This window comes from Euleptes europaea, unplaced genomic scaffold (assembly GCF_029931775.1).
Source record: "Euleptes europaea isolate rEulEur1 unplaced genomic scaffold, rEulEur1.hap1 scaffold_119, whole genome shotgun sequence".
Lineage (NCBI taxonomy): Eukaryota > Metazoa > Chordata > Lepidosauria > Squamata > Sphaerodactylidae > Euleptes > Euleptes europaea.
Window position 1 is genome coordinate 1 of NW_026612076.1, and position 17,355 is coordinate 17,355.

A 17,355-nucleotide genomic window follows, 5' to 3' on the forward strand; every position below is an offset into this window, starting at 1 on the left:
TCCCTGAAACACCTGGGGCTGATTTGTGGCACGAAGCTGGGGGTGGGCACAGAGAGGAGCTCTTCCGGGGCTCCAGTCGGCGGTAGGGGGTTGGGAGCAGGACCCAATGGGAGTCTTTTGGATGTCTCCACCAGGGCGCCAGTCAGAAGGGGCAAAGGGCCACGCAGACCTGTGGCGTGGACCCATTGCGTCGACCTGCCCTCCCCCTTTAAAGCCAGGTGCCGCCGAGGCTGCGCCCGCTTTCCAGCATCATGGAACAGGCAAGAGCAGGGAGTGGAAATCGGTGGGGCCATGATTAACCAGTGAATCATAATTAATTGGTGTTATTCATACCCCAACAGCAAACCTGTGCTGTGACCAATTGTGATCAATAACAAGACATTTATTTTTTTAAGTATTAATTGCCATTTCCCTTCACTTGAAAGGAAAAGTGCTGGTACAAAGGGAGAGATATTTATAGCATTCTGGCTCAATGGGAAACTACTCAGGAAGCAAATAATATCCGCTGGCACTGGCATAACTCTTATTTATGCATCAGGCTGTTAATTTTTTTTTTAACCACATATACAGTATTTGATTTATCTTGGTCATATCTACTGTATGTAAGGCTGAAGTCTGGATATTTCATTAAGATACTTCTTGTGTCTTCAAGCGTAGCCAGTCAGAATTGACCATAAATTAGAGCTAGCCTCCCTACCCCCCCAGCTGTGAAATTACCTGCAACTGTGCTTTCTAAAATAATTTCTCTTTAAGGGAAGAGCAAGAGGAGGCCTCGACCATTCGAGTTGGATTTGTCACCTACAACAAAGTCCTCCATTTCTTCAACGTAAAGAGCAACCTTGCACAACCTCAGATGATGGTGGTCACTGATGTCAGTGAAGTGTTTGTCCCTTTACTGGATGGCTTCCTTGTGAACTTTCAAGAGTCACGATCTGTTATAAATAAGTAAACAAATCATTTATACTTTTCAGATTCAGATATATATATATGTGTGTGTGTGTGTATCTTGATTTCTTCTATAGAAATCAAAGTGGTTAACCACCTCAGTTTGCATACAATCAATCTGTTCAATGTCTGTCTGTTTAAACAGCATAATCCTGATCTATAAATAAATACATACAAATGTTGACTGCACAAACTATCAGTAGGTGGTTCTAAGAGCTACTTTGCACATTTACCTTTTATCATGGTTACGATCCCCAAGTGTTATTATTTCCCTGCGGATCTCGCTGATGTGGTGGTTTGCTTGGATATTTTTGTTCTTTCCTTGTGGGTTGTTTTTATTCTGTTCTCCCTACTTTTCTTGTCAATCATGGTATGTTCCTGCTTTATGTTTCTCTTAACACTTTCTTTGTATATTCTGCTTTCTTCTCCTCTCTGGTTTAAGGTATTTTTGTCTTAAAATCAGAGAACAGAGGGAAGCAGTTTTCCCATACTTCAACAGAAGCCTTGGTAGATAAAGAATAAAAAGTAAGAAATGTGGCTCCCATTTCTCCTATACATTCCACCCCAAAGAGGGTATCTTTAGGGAGGAGATAGAAATACCCCCAAGTACAGTCTTAAAAAACAAACCATTGTGGAAAAGCATTAACACAAACTGCATGGGGAAACGAGCAGATCCACAGGTTAGGCTGGATGTGTAAATCTGCTCTAAGAATATTAATTGATTGATTGATCGTAGGGGAAAGATGTTCAATATCCTTGTCTCCTAACTTTGCTGGAAAAGCTGAGAATACAGACCACCTCATGGCAGCTGTGCATACGGTTCTGATCTGTATGCAGCACTGGGAATCTTGCCCAGTGAGGATGTGAGCACACAAGAATGCTTGCACATGCACATTGATCATATAGGTGGTAGGGCAGCAGCTTGATGATCATGCCAATTTCCTTTGCAGTGCAATCCTATGCAGAGTTACTCAAGTCTAAGTCCACTGAAATCAATGGGCTTAGACTGGAGCAACTCAAGTTGCAGCTGACTTACTGCGACCCTTTATGGGGTTTTCAAGGCAAGAGACTAATAGAGGTGGTTTGCTGTTGCCTTCCTCCGCATGGTAACCCTGGCATTCCTTGGTGGTTTCCCATCCAAATACTAGCCAGAGCTGACCCTGCTTAGTTTCCAAGATCTGACAAGATAGGGCTAGCCTGGGCAATCCAGGGCAGGGCAGGGGTCCGTTTAGACCACCAAAAAGCCTATGCTGGGGACCTGCATGGACAAAAAGCCATGCATGGCAGTGGCTATAATAAGGAGTGAAAGTGTCCAAGACTGAGCAAAAAATTGGCTGGATCCAACTTCACATGTGCAGATACTGTCCCTCAGTTCTAGGAAGACTGCAGTGCTGATAGTGTCAATTTAATCACTGCTTCATGCACATAACACCCAGTCATGAGGCAGTAGAAGAAGAGTTGGTTTTTATATGCTGACTTTCTCTACCACTTAAGGAAGAATCAAACTGGCTGAGAGGTGGGGCTGAGAGAGCTCTAAGAGATCTGTGGTTTGCCCAAGGTCAACTTTTCCATGTGGGGAAACCAATCCAGTTCGCTAGATTAGCAACCACCACTCATGTGGTCACATCATGAGACGACAAGAGTCACTGGAAAAGACAGTTATGCTAGGAAAAGTTGAGGGCAGCAGGAAAAGAGGAAGACCCAACAAGAGATGGACTGACTCAATAAAGGAAGCCACAGCCCTCAATTTGCAAGATCTGAGCAAGGCTGTCAAAGATAGAACATTTTGGAGGACTTTCATTCATAGGGTTGCCATGAATCGGAAGTGACTTGACGGCACTTAACACACACACTCATGTGGAGGAGTGGGGAATCAAGCCTGGTTCTCCAGATTAAAGTCCACTGCTCCAAACCACCGCTCTTAGCCACTACACCACAAGTACTTTGTCTTGTTGCTGATGAGTATAGTGTTAGACTCCAATCGATTTTATTCTGATGAATTCCTATGCAGCAGTCTACCAAGAGGAAAACCAGATATTTCTGAACGACTGCCTGATGAGATAATGTGGGAGGAAATAACACCCCCCACCCTTTTGAGATGACAGGTACCTCAACGGCAAGGAATGTCTCATTGCAGACACTACTGGCATAAGTAGAGCAGCTATTGTAGTGGTGAGAGAGTTGGCCCAGGACTGATGATTCTTGGTTCAAATCTCCCTTCTTCCATGGACACTCACTAGACGACCTCAGGCCAGTCGCCCTTTTCCTAGAATACCACTAGAATGTGCTGGATGGTTGTGAAGATGAAAGCATGCACACTGTCCTTGAAGGAAGGACAAAATAAAAATAGCATAGATGAGAATAAGATTGTAATAGGATTGGTAATAGGAGAGCGGGATATAAGAGTGATGAATGATATGATAATGAAAAATAAGAAAGGCCACCTCGAAGCTCTGACTTGTCATTGAAAAATCAGTACACATGATCAATTCAATTTGTGCTGGTTTGGTATTGTATTCGCACCCTGATATTTCCAGTTTTGCTATTTTGAATAAAATTTGGGGGCTTTTAAGATATGAAACTAGTGCGTATATTTGTACATGTGATTCAATACAATGGAAATAATTTGTTAAATTGTATAGTAGCATTTTATCTATCATATTTCAAGAAGTCATTTGCATTCTTAAATTGCCAACACATTTTGTCCTGCGGAGCAGAACTCAAAGCTTTTAAGCTAACAACTGAAATCCTGTTAAACTGTTTTCAGTGCACAATTAATTTTTCAGCAGAGGATCAAATGTCTTTATGTGGTTTTACTTGGTTGTAAAGATTATTCTGTCTTCTCTAAACTGCTGAAACCTTCATCTTCTCCTCCTTCCCCAGCTTACTGGACCAGATTCCAGAGATGTTTACAGATACTAACGAGAGTGAGACTGTCTTTGCTCCCATTATCCAGGCTGGCATGGAAGCACTAAAGGTTAGGATGTTTCTGTTCGTACAAAAAGTCTGACTTGATAAACTATGAAAGTGGTGCTTGGTTATAAAGTTGCTGGATACTAAGTCAGACTGTTGGTCTGTCAAGATCAGTACTGTGACTGACAGAGGCTCTCCAGGTTCCTGGGCAGAAGTGTTTCACATTACCCACTAACTGATCCTTTTAATTGGAGATTCCAGGGATTGGACCTGGGACATTCTGCATACAAAGAACATGTTCTACTATACATACAGTGCATTCCTAAGGAGAGTTACTCCAGTCTAAGCCCATTCTAAGTCAAAGATAGGACATTTTGGATGACATTGATTCATAGGGTCGCCATGAGTCGGAAGCCACATAACGGCACTTAACACACACACACACACACACAAGCCCATTCATTTCAATTGGCTTGAACTGGAGTAACTCTCCTTAGGAATGCACTGTAAGCTACTGCCCCACCCCATGGTTGAAGTTAGCCTTTCCCACCAGTCACAATAGGAAGCATGAAAAGACACCACTAATAGTCTGAAGTCTGTCTGTATGATAAAGCAAGAAAGCACTTGAATTTCATGATCTCTCTGGGCTATAGTCTAGACATGCTGTGAAGGAAAGGGAAAAAAGTAAATATTGACCCATGTATAAGGTTGTGTTTTCTATTTATTTGTACACTGGGAAGTAGCTGACTGACATGGTTTTTCAGCACCCACAGTAAAATCAATATGATCAATAGTTTTATTACAGTTATACAGAACGCAACAGCATACACTGGAGTTACACACATTTCCCCCCCCCTTAGGGAAAGCATTCTGTGTGAAGGAGGTTCAGTTTAAGGTTGCATCAGCAGTTGCATTTGACATACTGTGATCTCCAAAGTACAAATTCAGAGTCCAGAGAATAGTCTCAATAAAGTCTACGTGAAGTAGTAGTTTAAGTGTTGGACGGGAACTAGAACACCCAGGTTCTAATCGCCGCTCTGTCATGAACCTTGTGCTGTTCACTTATTTAGGAATGATTTGCAGGTAATAAGGAATGGACATTTTTTGAAAAAGGCTTTCATGAAAATCCAGAGTACATAAAAGAAATGATATATCCTCTAAGGTCCTTTAATATTTTATATAGCCTTCCATATGTTAAATAAATCTAATCAAGTGAATCCTTCTTGTGGTATAATGTGTCTATTAACCCAGAATTAAATTTCTGTGGTAAAACTAGTTTTCAAATATGTATCTTGCAGTAATAAATGCATTATAACAATGAAAAAATGAAATCTTTCATAGTTTGTCATTTATTTTGAGTTATTTGGCAAACAAAACCCTCTCTGCTGCCAATAGTAACTTTTGAAAATTAGCACTGAACAATATTTCCTGTTCGTAAGGGTATTTCAATGTGAGTAGCTCACATCCAATTCATTCATGGATATTCATAAAAAAGAATTTTAATAATAATATGACAAATCCTGGTCTAGTGTATATTTTTTAAAGTATGTAAAAATCTAATAACAATGGGGAAAATTACCTAAAATTCATTCCAATAATGCATGAAATATATGTGCATTCATGTACCTGCACAATATAATGTGCAATATGATACGCATATGTAAATATTTGTATACTGTCTGGGATCCAAAGAACTGTGTCTGTTTCCACTATGTCAAAAAGGCCTGCTTTTGAAATTAAAGAGGCTTCCAAAAGCTGTTTTGTGATATGACCATCCGGGGGAGGGAGAAAGAAATCCTGCTGTCCCAGCCCAATGCCTTTGTGTGAACACACATTTCTGCAAAACAACTTTTCAAAGGATAACTGCTTCTGAATACACAGTAAAAGAGTGTGCAGATCCTTCTAGTTTTTAGAATCTCATCTTGTATGCCATTTCAGCTTCATTGTCCCTGAATTTATGATTCATAAAATAGAGTTTCTGATTTGCACACGTAAGAGAGGAACCCATGAGGACTTGTGGGGAAGTAAATCCCTTCCTTCCACCAGTGCCTGCTTCATGTCCTCATACTTTCATCTTTGGTGAAGTTCTTTTGGGTTGCCTAGGCAATCCAAAATGGTGGCTAAGACCTAAAAACCCTGCCATTCAAGAATTTTCAGCATTCCTCATGTTGGAATTCACTTTTCCTTTTCATCCTGGCAGTCACGTCCTTCCCGTCTTGATTGGTTTTTTTAATGGCAAATGTTAGTTTATCTTATCCGGGCAGGTTCTTGTCATCGCAAACTCAAAGCACCATGTGCATTGATGGCACTATATAAATAATACTAATGATTCTAAGTGGGTAGTTCACGCTGCCCTGATTTGGCTTGGTTACATTTTTTTGCCACAGATGTTGTTATTTTGTTCGGTTAAAGATGTAGTTCAATTTCGGGTGCTAGTTAGGAACTACGATTTTGTTATTCTTTGGAGAAAGTTTAGTTATTAATGGTGTTGGCTTCTTTGTATTAAATATAGTGTGTGAGTTTAGTTTGAAAGAAGAGGTATTTATTTATATAAATTTAGATAAATTCCAAACATCATCTGTCATGAGTGAAAGAAATAAACAAACGTGCTGGGAGCGCACATGCAAGAAAATTAAAACCAAAACCCATAAAATGAATACATCACGACTTCAAAGGGATCAATCTAGGTCCATCTGGAATTTTTTTGTATATATTTACCATGAAAGCAATCTCAGTGGCCTAGCAGACTTCTAGTCTCTACATTTATTTTTCTTATGTTTCTTTTTTCTTATGATGCCAACTGTGAGCAAATACAGTAATGCAAGTTATGCTACATAAATCAAATGATCTCAGTATCTCTAATTCATACCATCTTCATAAAAGAAAATAGATGTCCAGGTACAAATTGCTGCTTTGTCTAATTGTTTTTTACATTTGGGGAGTCTTCAGAAATGATCACTCAAGATGCCCATAAATGTACTAAGCCTTACCCAGGCCACTCTTGACAACAATAGTGAATGGCTAGCTTGCTGGATCTAGAGTGAAAGCCGTTTGTGTGAATCTTACTGCTTTTGACAGGTATTGAATTAATGGTCCAGCAGTTGTTAGGAAGCTAGATATTGTACATACCTTTCCTCCAAAGCAATTATGCCTGTTCTATGATAACTATTTTCCTCCTGCTTTAACTTGACCCCATTTCGACAGATTTCTCCCTTTCCATTATTTGTTCTGGAATTGTTTGCAGACACTGCCTTGAGAAAAATGCTTTGACCCACTTGTTCATGCATCATTTATCAAATTATGAAATTGCCTGCACAGTCTTTTGAACAAATACCTTATGAGATGCTCAGAACCTAGGTTTGGCTTGGTTACAGTCTACACTTAGCGATAAAGCTCACCTGGTAGGGGATGAGCACTATGCTTCAGGTTTCATCTGCCTCACAGGGATGAGGACTATAAAACTCTTTTGTGTTAAAAGTGCTATAGAAATATATCATTTATAAGAATAGCACAGTTGGGAATGTAACTTTGGAATGTAACTTTGGAAGCAGGAGAGACAAGGCGTATGAGCAAGATGTAACAGGCATAAATTTGCAAAAACAGGAGCAGGGAGGCCAGATTTGATGGAAACTGTTGCTGTCCTCAACCATAGGCCTGGCAGAACATCTCTGTCTTGTAGGCCCTGCGGAACTGAACTAAGTCCCACAGGGCCCTGGTCTCATTTGACAGAGAGTTCCAGTAGGCCGGAGAGCCAGATGTTTCTCGGGCCAGGGAGCACTAGTAAGTTATTATTAGAGGAGCTTAGTGCTCTTTGAGGGTGTATCTGGAGAGGCGGTCCCTCAGGTACGATGGTCCCAGACCATTTAGGTCCTTAAAGGTCAATACCAGAACATTAAACCTGATCCATATTCAATCTGGAGTCAGTGCAGCTGCTGGAGCATCAGTTGGTTGTGGGCTCTCCCTGTATCAAGGAGTCCCTGTAAGGACCTTTGCCGCTGCATTCTGGACCAGTTGAAGTTTCCGGAGCAGACCCAAGGGCAGCCCTGCGTAGAGCAAGTTACAGTAGTCAAATCTGGAGGTGACCATGCATGGATCACATTCAATGAGGATTTGATAAAGTTATCCACCCATAATTAGCCCACAACTATTTTGGTTTACTGAAGTATCTCATCCCGGGGTGTGTATGGCAAAATAATTTCTCGATTGCCTCAAAGCAGGAGGATCCTTCCAGAGCTGTGTTTTGGTGGGTAAAAATGACAGAATGGGATGAAAATGAATGGTCTGTGATAGCTGCCTATGTCTTTATGGTGCTCCTGATCTTGATCTGAATTGGCTGAGGCACAACAAAAAAAGATACGAAACTAAAAGCACAAACAGCAGCAGCCAGACATTTGCCAGATTGTAGACATTGGGACTGCATCAAGCTGCGCTTTGCTGATACCACTTATCTAGAATGCAAACCCTTTGGTATTCACTTTTATCCTCGAGTTATCCACTAAGCCCTAGATTAGTAACTGCTGGGAATGCTGCCATCTTCTGCGTCCTTTGAAGCTGATTCACAGTTTAGACTAGATCAAGAGACGGCCTAATCGCCATAATGGGAGCGATGCTGCATCATTGCACAAGCACACACCCTGCTCTGAGTAGGCCTTAATTTGAATTCTGCTTACTTGGTCAGGGATTGCACTTAATCACCTGCACGTGCCATATGTGCTGTGTCAAGGAACTGTAGTTACAGGAATTTCAGAGGGGAGATGCAGAAGCAGAGACAGGGAGATTTCCTGACTTGAGCCTCTTTCCCGTGGCCTTGAGAACTGAATAATGGGGATCTGTCACTACAGCTCTGTGCTGGGGCATCCTCCTCACAGTTGCTTGTGCCAGTGAAGCCATGTAAACTGAACATTTACAACTTAAATGTAAAAGAGAGCCAGCATGGTGTTTTGGTTAAGAGCGGTGGTTTGGAGCGGCGGCCTCTGATCTGGAGAACCGGGTTTGATTCCCCACTCCTCCACATGAGCGGCGGAGGCTAATCTGGTGAACTGGGTTGGTTTCCCCACTCCTACCCATGAAGCCAGCTGGGTGACCTTGGGCTAGTCACAGTTCTCTTAGAGCTCTCTCAGCCCCACCTTCCTCACAGGGTGCCTGTTGTGGGGAGGGGAAGGGCAGGTGATCGTAAGCCGGTTTGAGTCTCCCTTAAGTGGTAGAGAAAGTTGGCATATAAAAACCAACTCTTCTTCCTCCTCCTCCTCCTCCTCCTCCCAGTTGCTTGTGCCAGTGAAGCCATGTACACTGAACATTTACAACTTAAATTGCATTATCAGCATGGTGGCAATGATCTTCATACAGGCAGGAGCAGCGTCAGCAGGTTCCCCCGCTCCCAACTCTTGCATTTTATACTTATATCCCCAATGTATATAGTTTTGTAATTATATCCCCAATATTGGGCCAGATGTTTCATACCAGAGGGACAGATTAATGACTGGACATTGTGCGGCCAGGCCCAGATAAAAGCAAATGAGTTCTGTTTTGCAAGAGGACAGTAAATTGCTTTTTCTGCTGAGCTGTAGTGTTTGAATTCCCTTCATGCTGATTAGGAATTGTCAGCACAGCACAGCTCTTCGAGATGCAAGTTTTCTGAGACTGGTCATTTAATATTGTTTGTAGCATGGAAGTGGAAGTGTTTGTAGCTCTTCTCCCGAGTTAAACATTTCTGTGTTTGGATTAAGTATTTGTGGATATTAAGTTCTCAACTTTCCAGTTGCGTTCTTTGGGAATTTTGGTGCCACAAAAGTTCAGGCTGTAAATAAATGGACTGTTTAGTTTATGATGGTTTGGAGTTTACATTGGCATTTGAGACTCGGCTAAAATCTTATGAAAATTTTGCCCAAATGTTTATAACCACAACAAAATAAAGGTCATTTTTTGTATCTTTACAACAGGCAGCGGAATGTGCTGGAAAGCTGTTTATCTTCCATTCGTCGCTGCCGACTGCGGAAGCACCAGGGAAGCTAAAAAATCGAGATGATAGAAAACTGGTCAATACAGAGAAGGAGAAAGTACTTCATAATTTATTTGTAGTTTACTGTAAAAGTTAAAAGATGTAGATGGTTATATTTGCTGTACCGAATTTCCACCAAGAACAGTAACCATAAGCTAAATGATAATTAATATTTTTTCTGACAAAGATTTTTAGTGTTCTTCCTTGTTGTCTTTTAACATGATGTTGCATATGAGTGTTTTCAATGCTTTAGCCTGCTTAACTGTATTGAGTGTAAAGCCCTAAATCTGCTTGAGGGCCCAAAGAAGGCATTTTTAATGGCTTCTGTTAGAAGTGATTAGGGAGGGAAGGCGGCAGGGTCTATCCTGATCTCGGAAGCTAGGCAGGGAAAGTACTTGGAAGGGAGACCACCAAGGAAGACTCTGCAGAGGAAGGCATTGGCAAATCACCTCTGCTTAATCACTTGTCTTGAAAGTCACTGACTTGACGTCACTTTACACACACACATTAGGGCTGATTCACTTGTGCATGTCGGTCACTGATGACTGAGCCCAATTTTTCAGCTGTCTCAGTGAGAACCCCCCCTTATATATGGCTCAGAGGCAGGCTATATGCATGTTGTGAGTTGATTTCTTCCTGATCTCTCTCCAGTTTTAGCCTGTGTTGTCACATTGAACTAATGGGTCCTCCAGTATCCTAAACCTTGCTTCCATTGGTGAAGGTTTCCAGCCACTTTCCTGTGTATCCAGTGCTTTCCTGTGGCACTAGGTACTTTCCAGGTCATTGAGAGACACTGGTCTCGCGTGAATGGAGGCTCCTTGCACCAGAGGGACACGCCCGCAATGGAGGACCATTTCAGACATGGAAAAGAGGGCAGCACAGATGGAAGCAAGGCTTGGGATCCTTGCCTAAGAGGTAGCTTTTGGTGACACAGAACTGGATGGGTAGGAAACACAAGACCACCTGCGTATGATCAAGTGTGATCTAAAGCTTTTGTGCTTTGCATCACTCAACAATAAATGAAAGTTTTATCTCTGTTTAATCTGTCAGGATGGATTCCTGTGTCTTGTTGCTGATAACATTGTTGATGCCACAGTCAAGCTCTGAACATGCCTGTGCAAACTAGCTTTGGGTTATGACTTAATCCGTTTTGTGAACAAAGCGAACATTCAGTTTGTGATGGGAATGTCTACTTCTGCTCAGCGAAGTATATTCAGCTGCCTTTGATGCTAGTGGATGTTGTGTTTACATGGGTGCAGTCGCCCTGTAAAAAAACAATACTTTAATTGCATTTACTTATTTTCCTGCTGATTAAACGTGAATATTGCCAAGCTGTTCCCATAAACATTTTAGTTTGTGTATTACTCAGAATACTTGCTTTTAAACTCTCCAGACGCTGTTTCAGCCGCAGACAAATATTTATGAGACTCTGGCCAAGGACTGCGTCGCTAATGGCTGCTCTGTGGATCTGTTCCTCTTTCCAAGTCAGTATGTTGATGTCGCTTCCATGGGTCTAATTACGACGCACACTGGAGGAACACTGTACAAATACAGCAATTTCCAGGTAACTGCCAAGAGGTTCCTTTTCTGTCCTACTACGTGCAAGGGATCTGTTATACAGCTCGGCCTCAGTGCATCCTAAACAGTGAACTAGGAGAGGCTCCAGTGGAACTGTCTGAAGGGCCTGATGCAGATTAGGAGACCATTTACAACATGCTTTAACGGAGGATTTATAATTTACTTTCTGCTTCCTCTCAGAATCTGACCACATTTGACACTTAAACTATACTATGAACGGGGACATAGAGAGAAGTGCAAATCCAAGCTAATCCTGTAGGCTAGAAGTCTTTTTCTAGCAGAGTGAGTTTTCAGAAAAATTTCTGATTCTTTCCAGTGAGAACCTTCATCCACGTCACTTTTTAAAAACAAAAGTACTGGATTGGAAGCAGTGGTTAATTTGGCGACGGCATTGCTTGAAATATGGGGATGCGAAAGTTGGCTTGCTTGAATTGCAAGCAGTGTAGCCAAGTGTTACCTACACCTCTAAGGAGTTTAACTCTGACAGGGTTTTCAAAGTGTGAACTGCCTTTTCTTTGGCTATCTGAAAGTGGCTAGAGGAGGCGTCATCTCTGCCTGACAGCACCCCAACTTCAATATTTGTGTCAGATGGACCTGAAGATGCTCTTCTGTATTTCTTCATTCAGAATAACATAGAAGATTCATGGACTTAAGCTATGTGGACTTCCTGTGTACTGGTCCCTGAGCCAACAGAGCAATTCTATTGCTTTTGTTTTTCTTAGGCAATTGCTTTGCTTTCCAGTTTAACTTGCTATAGGTCAGCATAGGGTGAGACCTCTCTCTTTCCTTCTGATATGGTCTGTTGCCCTGAGGTGGAATATTGTAAGCTGAGCAATTTATTTTAGTTGCAACATCAGAGTGGGGGGCAAGGGAGTGTTTGCAACACATTAAGCTTCTGTACATCAAGCAGAGTTTCAGGCATCTGGCTTAAAAATGCTCTTTCAGTTCATCTTGAACGAACAAAGTGTTTGCTTTCTAAACATCCCTGTGAAACCTTCTTGGTTCTTCTCTGCACCACTGTGAGGAATCCATTTGAAAAGAGCAATTGTAGCTGGTGATGCCATATTTCGTTTGGGAATTTTAACAAGCAGACGGAGAGGTTTTTTATCTCTCCTTATATGCATGAGTGGTTCTGAGAGGACTTAACTGTGCTTTTCATTAAGGGAGAGGATCTGTATTGTTCAAATGCTGGAACGTTTTCTGTTGTATTGCTGCCATCCAGTGGTAGACCAGTGGTTTAGTAATGTTCTGCACATGTGTGTATTTTTTTTAAGGTACATTCTGATAGTCACCAATTCCTGAATGATCTCAGAAAGGATATAGAGAAAAGGCTGGGATTTGATGCTATCATGAGAGTTCGCACTAGCACAGGTAACAATGCTATTTTAGATAGATGGTTAAACTACTTGGCGACTTCAGTTGCAGTATTTCACAGTCAGTGAAAGAATTTGTGAGATGAAGAAGAAGAGTTGGTCTTTATATGCTGACTTTCTCTACCACTTAAGGGAGACTCAAACCGGCATACGATCACCTTCCCCTCCCCACAACAGACACCCTGTGAGCTAGGTGGGGCTGAGAGAGTGTGACTAGCCCAAGGTCATCCAGCTGGCTTCGTGTGTAGGAGCAGAGAAAAATCCAGTTCACCAAATTAGCCTCCACCACTCATGTGGAAGAGTGGAGAATCAAACCTGGCTCTCCAGATCAGACGCCACCAAACCACCGCTCTTAACCTCACACCACTAGGAGTCCACCCAGTCTAAGGAAGCAGGATTTAGGTGTGTATAAAATTTAACAGACAAGCAAGGCATTCGTCTTTCTAGTCACATACTTATTTTTAAAATTGAGAAACAGCAGATTTCTGGGATTTAAGTCTTGCCACTTTGGAATTAATTCATACATAACAGGAACTTCCAGAGGTGGTGGTGGTTCATCTGGAAAGACATCATGATTGCCCAATGTTTATCTTGGGCATCTCCAGGAAGGGCACCTCAAGGAAGAGGCCAATTCAGAGAAGGCCATGTCAGAGATTGAAATACCATCTCACCTTCATTTAACTCCTGTCATTTTCACATATTTCTTTTGAATACGGGTCCCAGATAGTGTTTAAATGACATTTGCCGCATGAAGGCAAAGAGTCACAACTTTACTCTACTTGTACCACTGGCCTTGGCTTTATTTTTATTTTTTATCTCTTAGTGACCGATGCAGCCCTTTTTATTTTCTTCTAGATCACTAACAGTGCAATCTGTTTTAGGTTTCAGGGCAACAGATTTCTTGGGAGCCGTGTACATGAACAACACAACTGATGTCGAAATGGCAGCAGTGGATTGTGACAAAGCAGTGACAGTGGAGTTTAAGCATGACGACAAGTTGAATGAAGACAGCGGAGCTTTAATCCAGGTAACAGAACTATTGACCCAAGGTCATGTCTCTTCAGGGCCTTTCCAAATGGACAAGCAAAAGCACAACTACCACTGCAGCTGTTGGTGTCCCCTGGGCCAGCATGCAAGGATGAGTGCTGGTCAGGAGAGGACCTAAATAGGCCGGGGGGGGGGGGGGCAGGGGCACACGGGTGTGCCTGCATCACGCTCCTGCCGCCTTCCCTGCCACAGCCCCCCCCCCCCCGCCGCCGCCGCAGCAGTATGCTGCCTGACAAGGAGGGGCAGATCAACCTGGCAAGCATGAGGCAGGGTGGAAGCAACCGGGAGAAACCTCCCCGGCTGCTAGGCTCCGTTTCACCCTGGTAGCTGCGCCCTGCACCCACAGTGAGCGGCTGTAGATAAGTCTTGGCCGTGCTTTTGTCATGGGGAACATACTGACCTCTTCCCTTCATGGGGGTGCTATTTCCCCTTCGATATCAAAAGGCATTTTGCAGCAGGTTGCCCTTCTTACAGACCTGGAAATAGGACTGAGAGCCAGCGTGGTGTAGTGGTTAAGAGCGGCAGACTCTAATCTGGAGAACTGGGTTCGATTCCCCGCTCCTCCACAAGCCCAGCTGCGTGACCTTTGGGCCAGTCGCAGTTCTCTCCGCACTCTCTCAGCCTTACCTACCTCACAAGGTGTCTGTTGTGGGGAGAGGAAAGGAAGGAGATTGTAAGGAGGTTTAAGGATTGATTCTCCTTAAAAGGTAGAGAAAGTCAGCATTTAAAAAAACCAACTCTTCTTCTTTTTCCCTTCTGGTGGGAGGAACTTCTACCCAGTCTCAGTCCTTCTGTTTCTTTCAAAAGCAAGGTTTTCTGCTTTGAAGCAGGGGTTTCCATTTTTTCTGTAATACCCTCAAGACTGTGGCTGGTTTAGGTGAGGTGTGCTAATATCGTGTGTTGTCCTTCAACATGCCACCATACAACAGGAAGAGAACTGCAAGGGAAATTGTGGCCCATCATTAAAGCAAAATTGATACAACTGTACTGTAATATAGCCTCAAGATTTTTGTTTTCACAGATTTTCTGTTGTAGAGGATAGAAATCTTATTTATTATTTTTTTCTGGCTTTTCTGCCTTAAAGGTTTTAGTATTTTCTGGGTTGTTGTTTTTTTAATCCAAGTTATTAGGCAAGTTCCACAATGACCTAAACGTTTGATTTAATACTATTAGTCACCCACCTGGAAATCTAGTCCATGAGTCAACCACAAATCTTTGAGTAAATGCAGTTAAATAAAACATAATTAACCCTGACATGGATGAAGTCATTCTTTAGGAAAATACTTTTTCTTCCCTTTGCCTCCCAAACTCTGGCATAGGGGAATGAATGGTATCTTTCCTGTCATCAAGATCTAAAAGGCAAATTCCATGCTGGCCATAATTAGACGAGGAATAGAGAATAAAACTGTTGATATCATACTGCCCTTGTACAAATCTATGGTGAGACCACACTTGGAATACTGTGTACAGTTCTGGTCACCACACCTAAAAAAGGATATTACAGAGCTTGAGAAGGTGCAGAAAAGAGCAACCAAAATGATTAGGGGACTAGAGCAACTATCCTATGGGGAGCGGTTAAGACGCTTAGGGCTGTTTAGCTTGGAAAGAAGGCGGCTGAGGGGAGACATGATAGAGGTCTATAAAATTATGCATGGTTTGGAGAGAGTGGACAGGGAGAGGTTTTTCTCCCTCTCCCATAATACTAGAACACGGGGTCATCTGCTAAAGCTGGAGGGTGAGAGATTCAAAACAAATAAAAGGAAGTATTTTTTCACACAATGCATAGTTAAATTGTGGAACTCCCTGCCCCAGGATGTGGTGATGGCTGCCAGCTTGGAGGGCTTTAAGAGGGGAGTGGACATATTCATGGAGGAGAGGGGTATTCATGGCAGTTAGTTAGAATGGATACTAGTCATGCTGCATACCTATTCTCTCTAGTATCAGAGGAGCATGCCTATTATTTTGGGTGCGGAGGAACACAGGCAGGATGGTGCTGCTGCAGTCGTCTTGTCTGTGGCTTCCTGGAGGCACCTGGTTGACTACTGTGTGAACAGACTGCTGGACTTGATGGGTCTTGGTCTGATCCAGCAGGGCCTTTCTTATGTTCTTAATTATAAATCAGTGTCGAACTGCCTGCAGGTGGTATAAACTATCAGTGGAAAAACGGGTTACAAACTATTATAATCGGACAAGCTCAGAAGTTGCAAGTTCCTGAATTTTTCAGAGCCATGTTCTTCAAAGTGAAGATAAGGTGTCAGAATATATGAGTAAAGAGAGGAAGATGACCTGGGGGAACCTTTGTTGAAGGGCACAGAGACAGGAGCTTGACAGGTATAGAAGAAACAGCATGGTGTGAGGGGATTACAGCTGTACAAGTATACCTGAGTATAAATGAGATTTCTTGGACTGGGTGAGGGCAAAAGATCTACTGAGTTGAAAAGGGATGCTGTGATTTCATAAAGCCTGAGAAACACTGTATAAGCCAGAAAATAAGATACTATTGCCAGATTACATTCCCAGTCATAGAATAGGTTCATAGTAGGATACCTGCTCTGCCAGCATGGTGTAGTGGATAAGAGCAGTGGTTTGGAGTGGTGGAGCCTGATCTGGAGAACTGGGTTTGATTCACCACTCCTCCACATGAGTGGCGGCCGCTAATCTGGCAAACTGGATTTGTTTCCCCACTCCTACACACAAAGCCAGCTGGGTGACCTTGGGCTAGTCATGCTCTCTCAGCCTCACCTTCCTCACGAGTGTCTGTTGTGGGGAGGGGGAAGGAAGGTGATTGTTAGCCGGTTTGATTCTCCCTTAAGTGGCAGAGAAAGTCGGCATATAAAAACAAACTCTTCTTCCTCCTCCTCCTCCTCCTCATATATTAGATCTAAGGTTTACTAGCTGCCTGTCCATTCCAAAGCTCAAAATGTTGGTTTTGATCTTTAAAGCCCTAAACCATCATGACCTAGGATACCTTAAGGACCACCTGATACCATATGAGCCTGTCCAACTTTGATCATCATCTTAGGTTTAGCTTTCTGTCTGTCTGCCTTCAGAAGTGAGGTGGGGTAGCCATAAAGAGTCTTTGATGCCTTGCTTGAGGAATTGCCTCCTTCTGAGTCTCCACCTGGCGGCATATTTGTTAACATGGTGCCGGGCCAAAACTTTTAAAAAATTTCTCCCAGGCATTTCAAGCTCTGGTGATGCTTTTTCTTTTTCTTTTTTAAAACTCTTTGTCTTCTTCCCACCTCACTGCGTTTGGATTTTGATTCGGTGCTTCTTTCTTTTCCTTTTATGCATGTTATTGGTCTATACCATTCATGCTTTTAGACACCCTGTGTATCTGAAGTTTGCTTCCATAGGTTTTTTGTTCTGGTTTACAGTATTCACTTTATGGTATGTTTTGCTTTTACAAACCACCTTGAACAATTTTGTGAGCAAAGTTGTTCAGAAACATGCTAGATAAATAAAACAGTTGAAACCTTGGAATAAAATATTAAATACATT

General features: G+C 42.4%; 1 protein-coding gene across 1 annotated transcript in view; it reads left to right on the forward strand.

Moving 5' to 3' along the window:
* Window positions 1–753: 753 nt before the first annotated feature.
* Window positions 754–17,355, forward strand: part of LOC130493063 (protein transport protein Sec24D-like) — a gene marked incomplete at its 5' end in the record, with an annotated part of 32,305 nt that continues 15,703 nt past the window's right edge. The window contains 6 exons of the mRNA XM_056866840.1: window positions 754–945; window positions 3,829–3,922; window positions 9,798–9,914; window positions 11,250–11,420; window positions 12,709–12,805; window positions 13,689–13,834. Of these exons, the coding sequence (XP_056722818.1) occupies window positions 754–945; window positions 3,829–3,922; window positions 9,798–9,914; window positions 11,250–11,420; window positions 12,709–12,805; window positions 13,689–13,834 (817 nt within the window). The remainder of the gene's footprint in view (window positions 946–3,828; window positions 3,923–9,797; window positions 9,915–11,249; window positions 11,421–12,708; window positions 12,806–13,688; window positions 13,835–17,355) is intronic.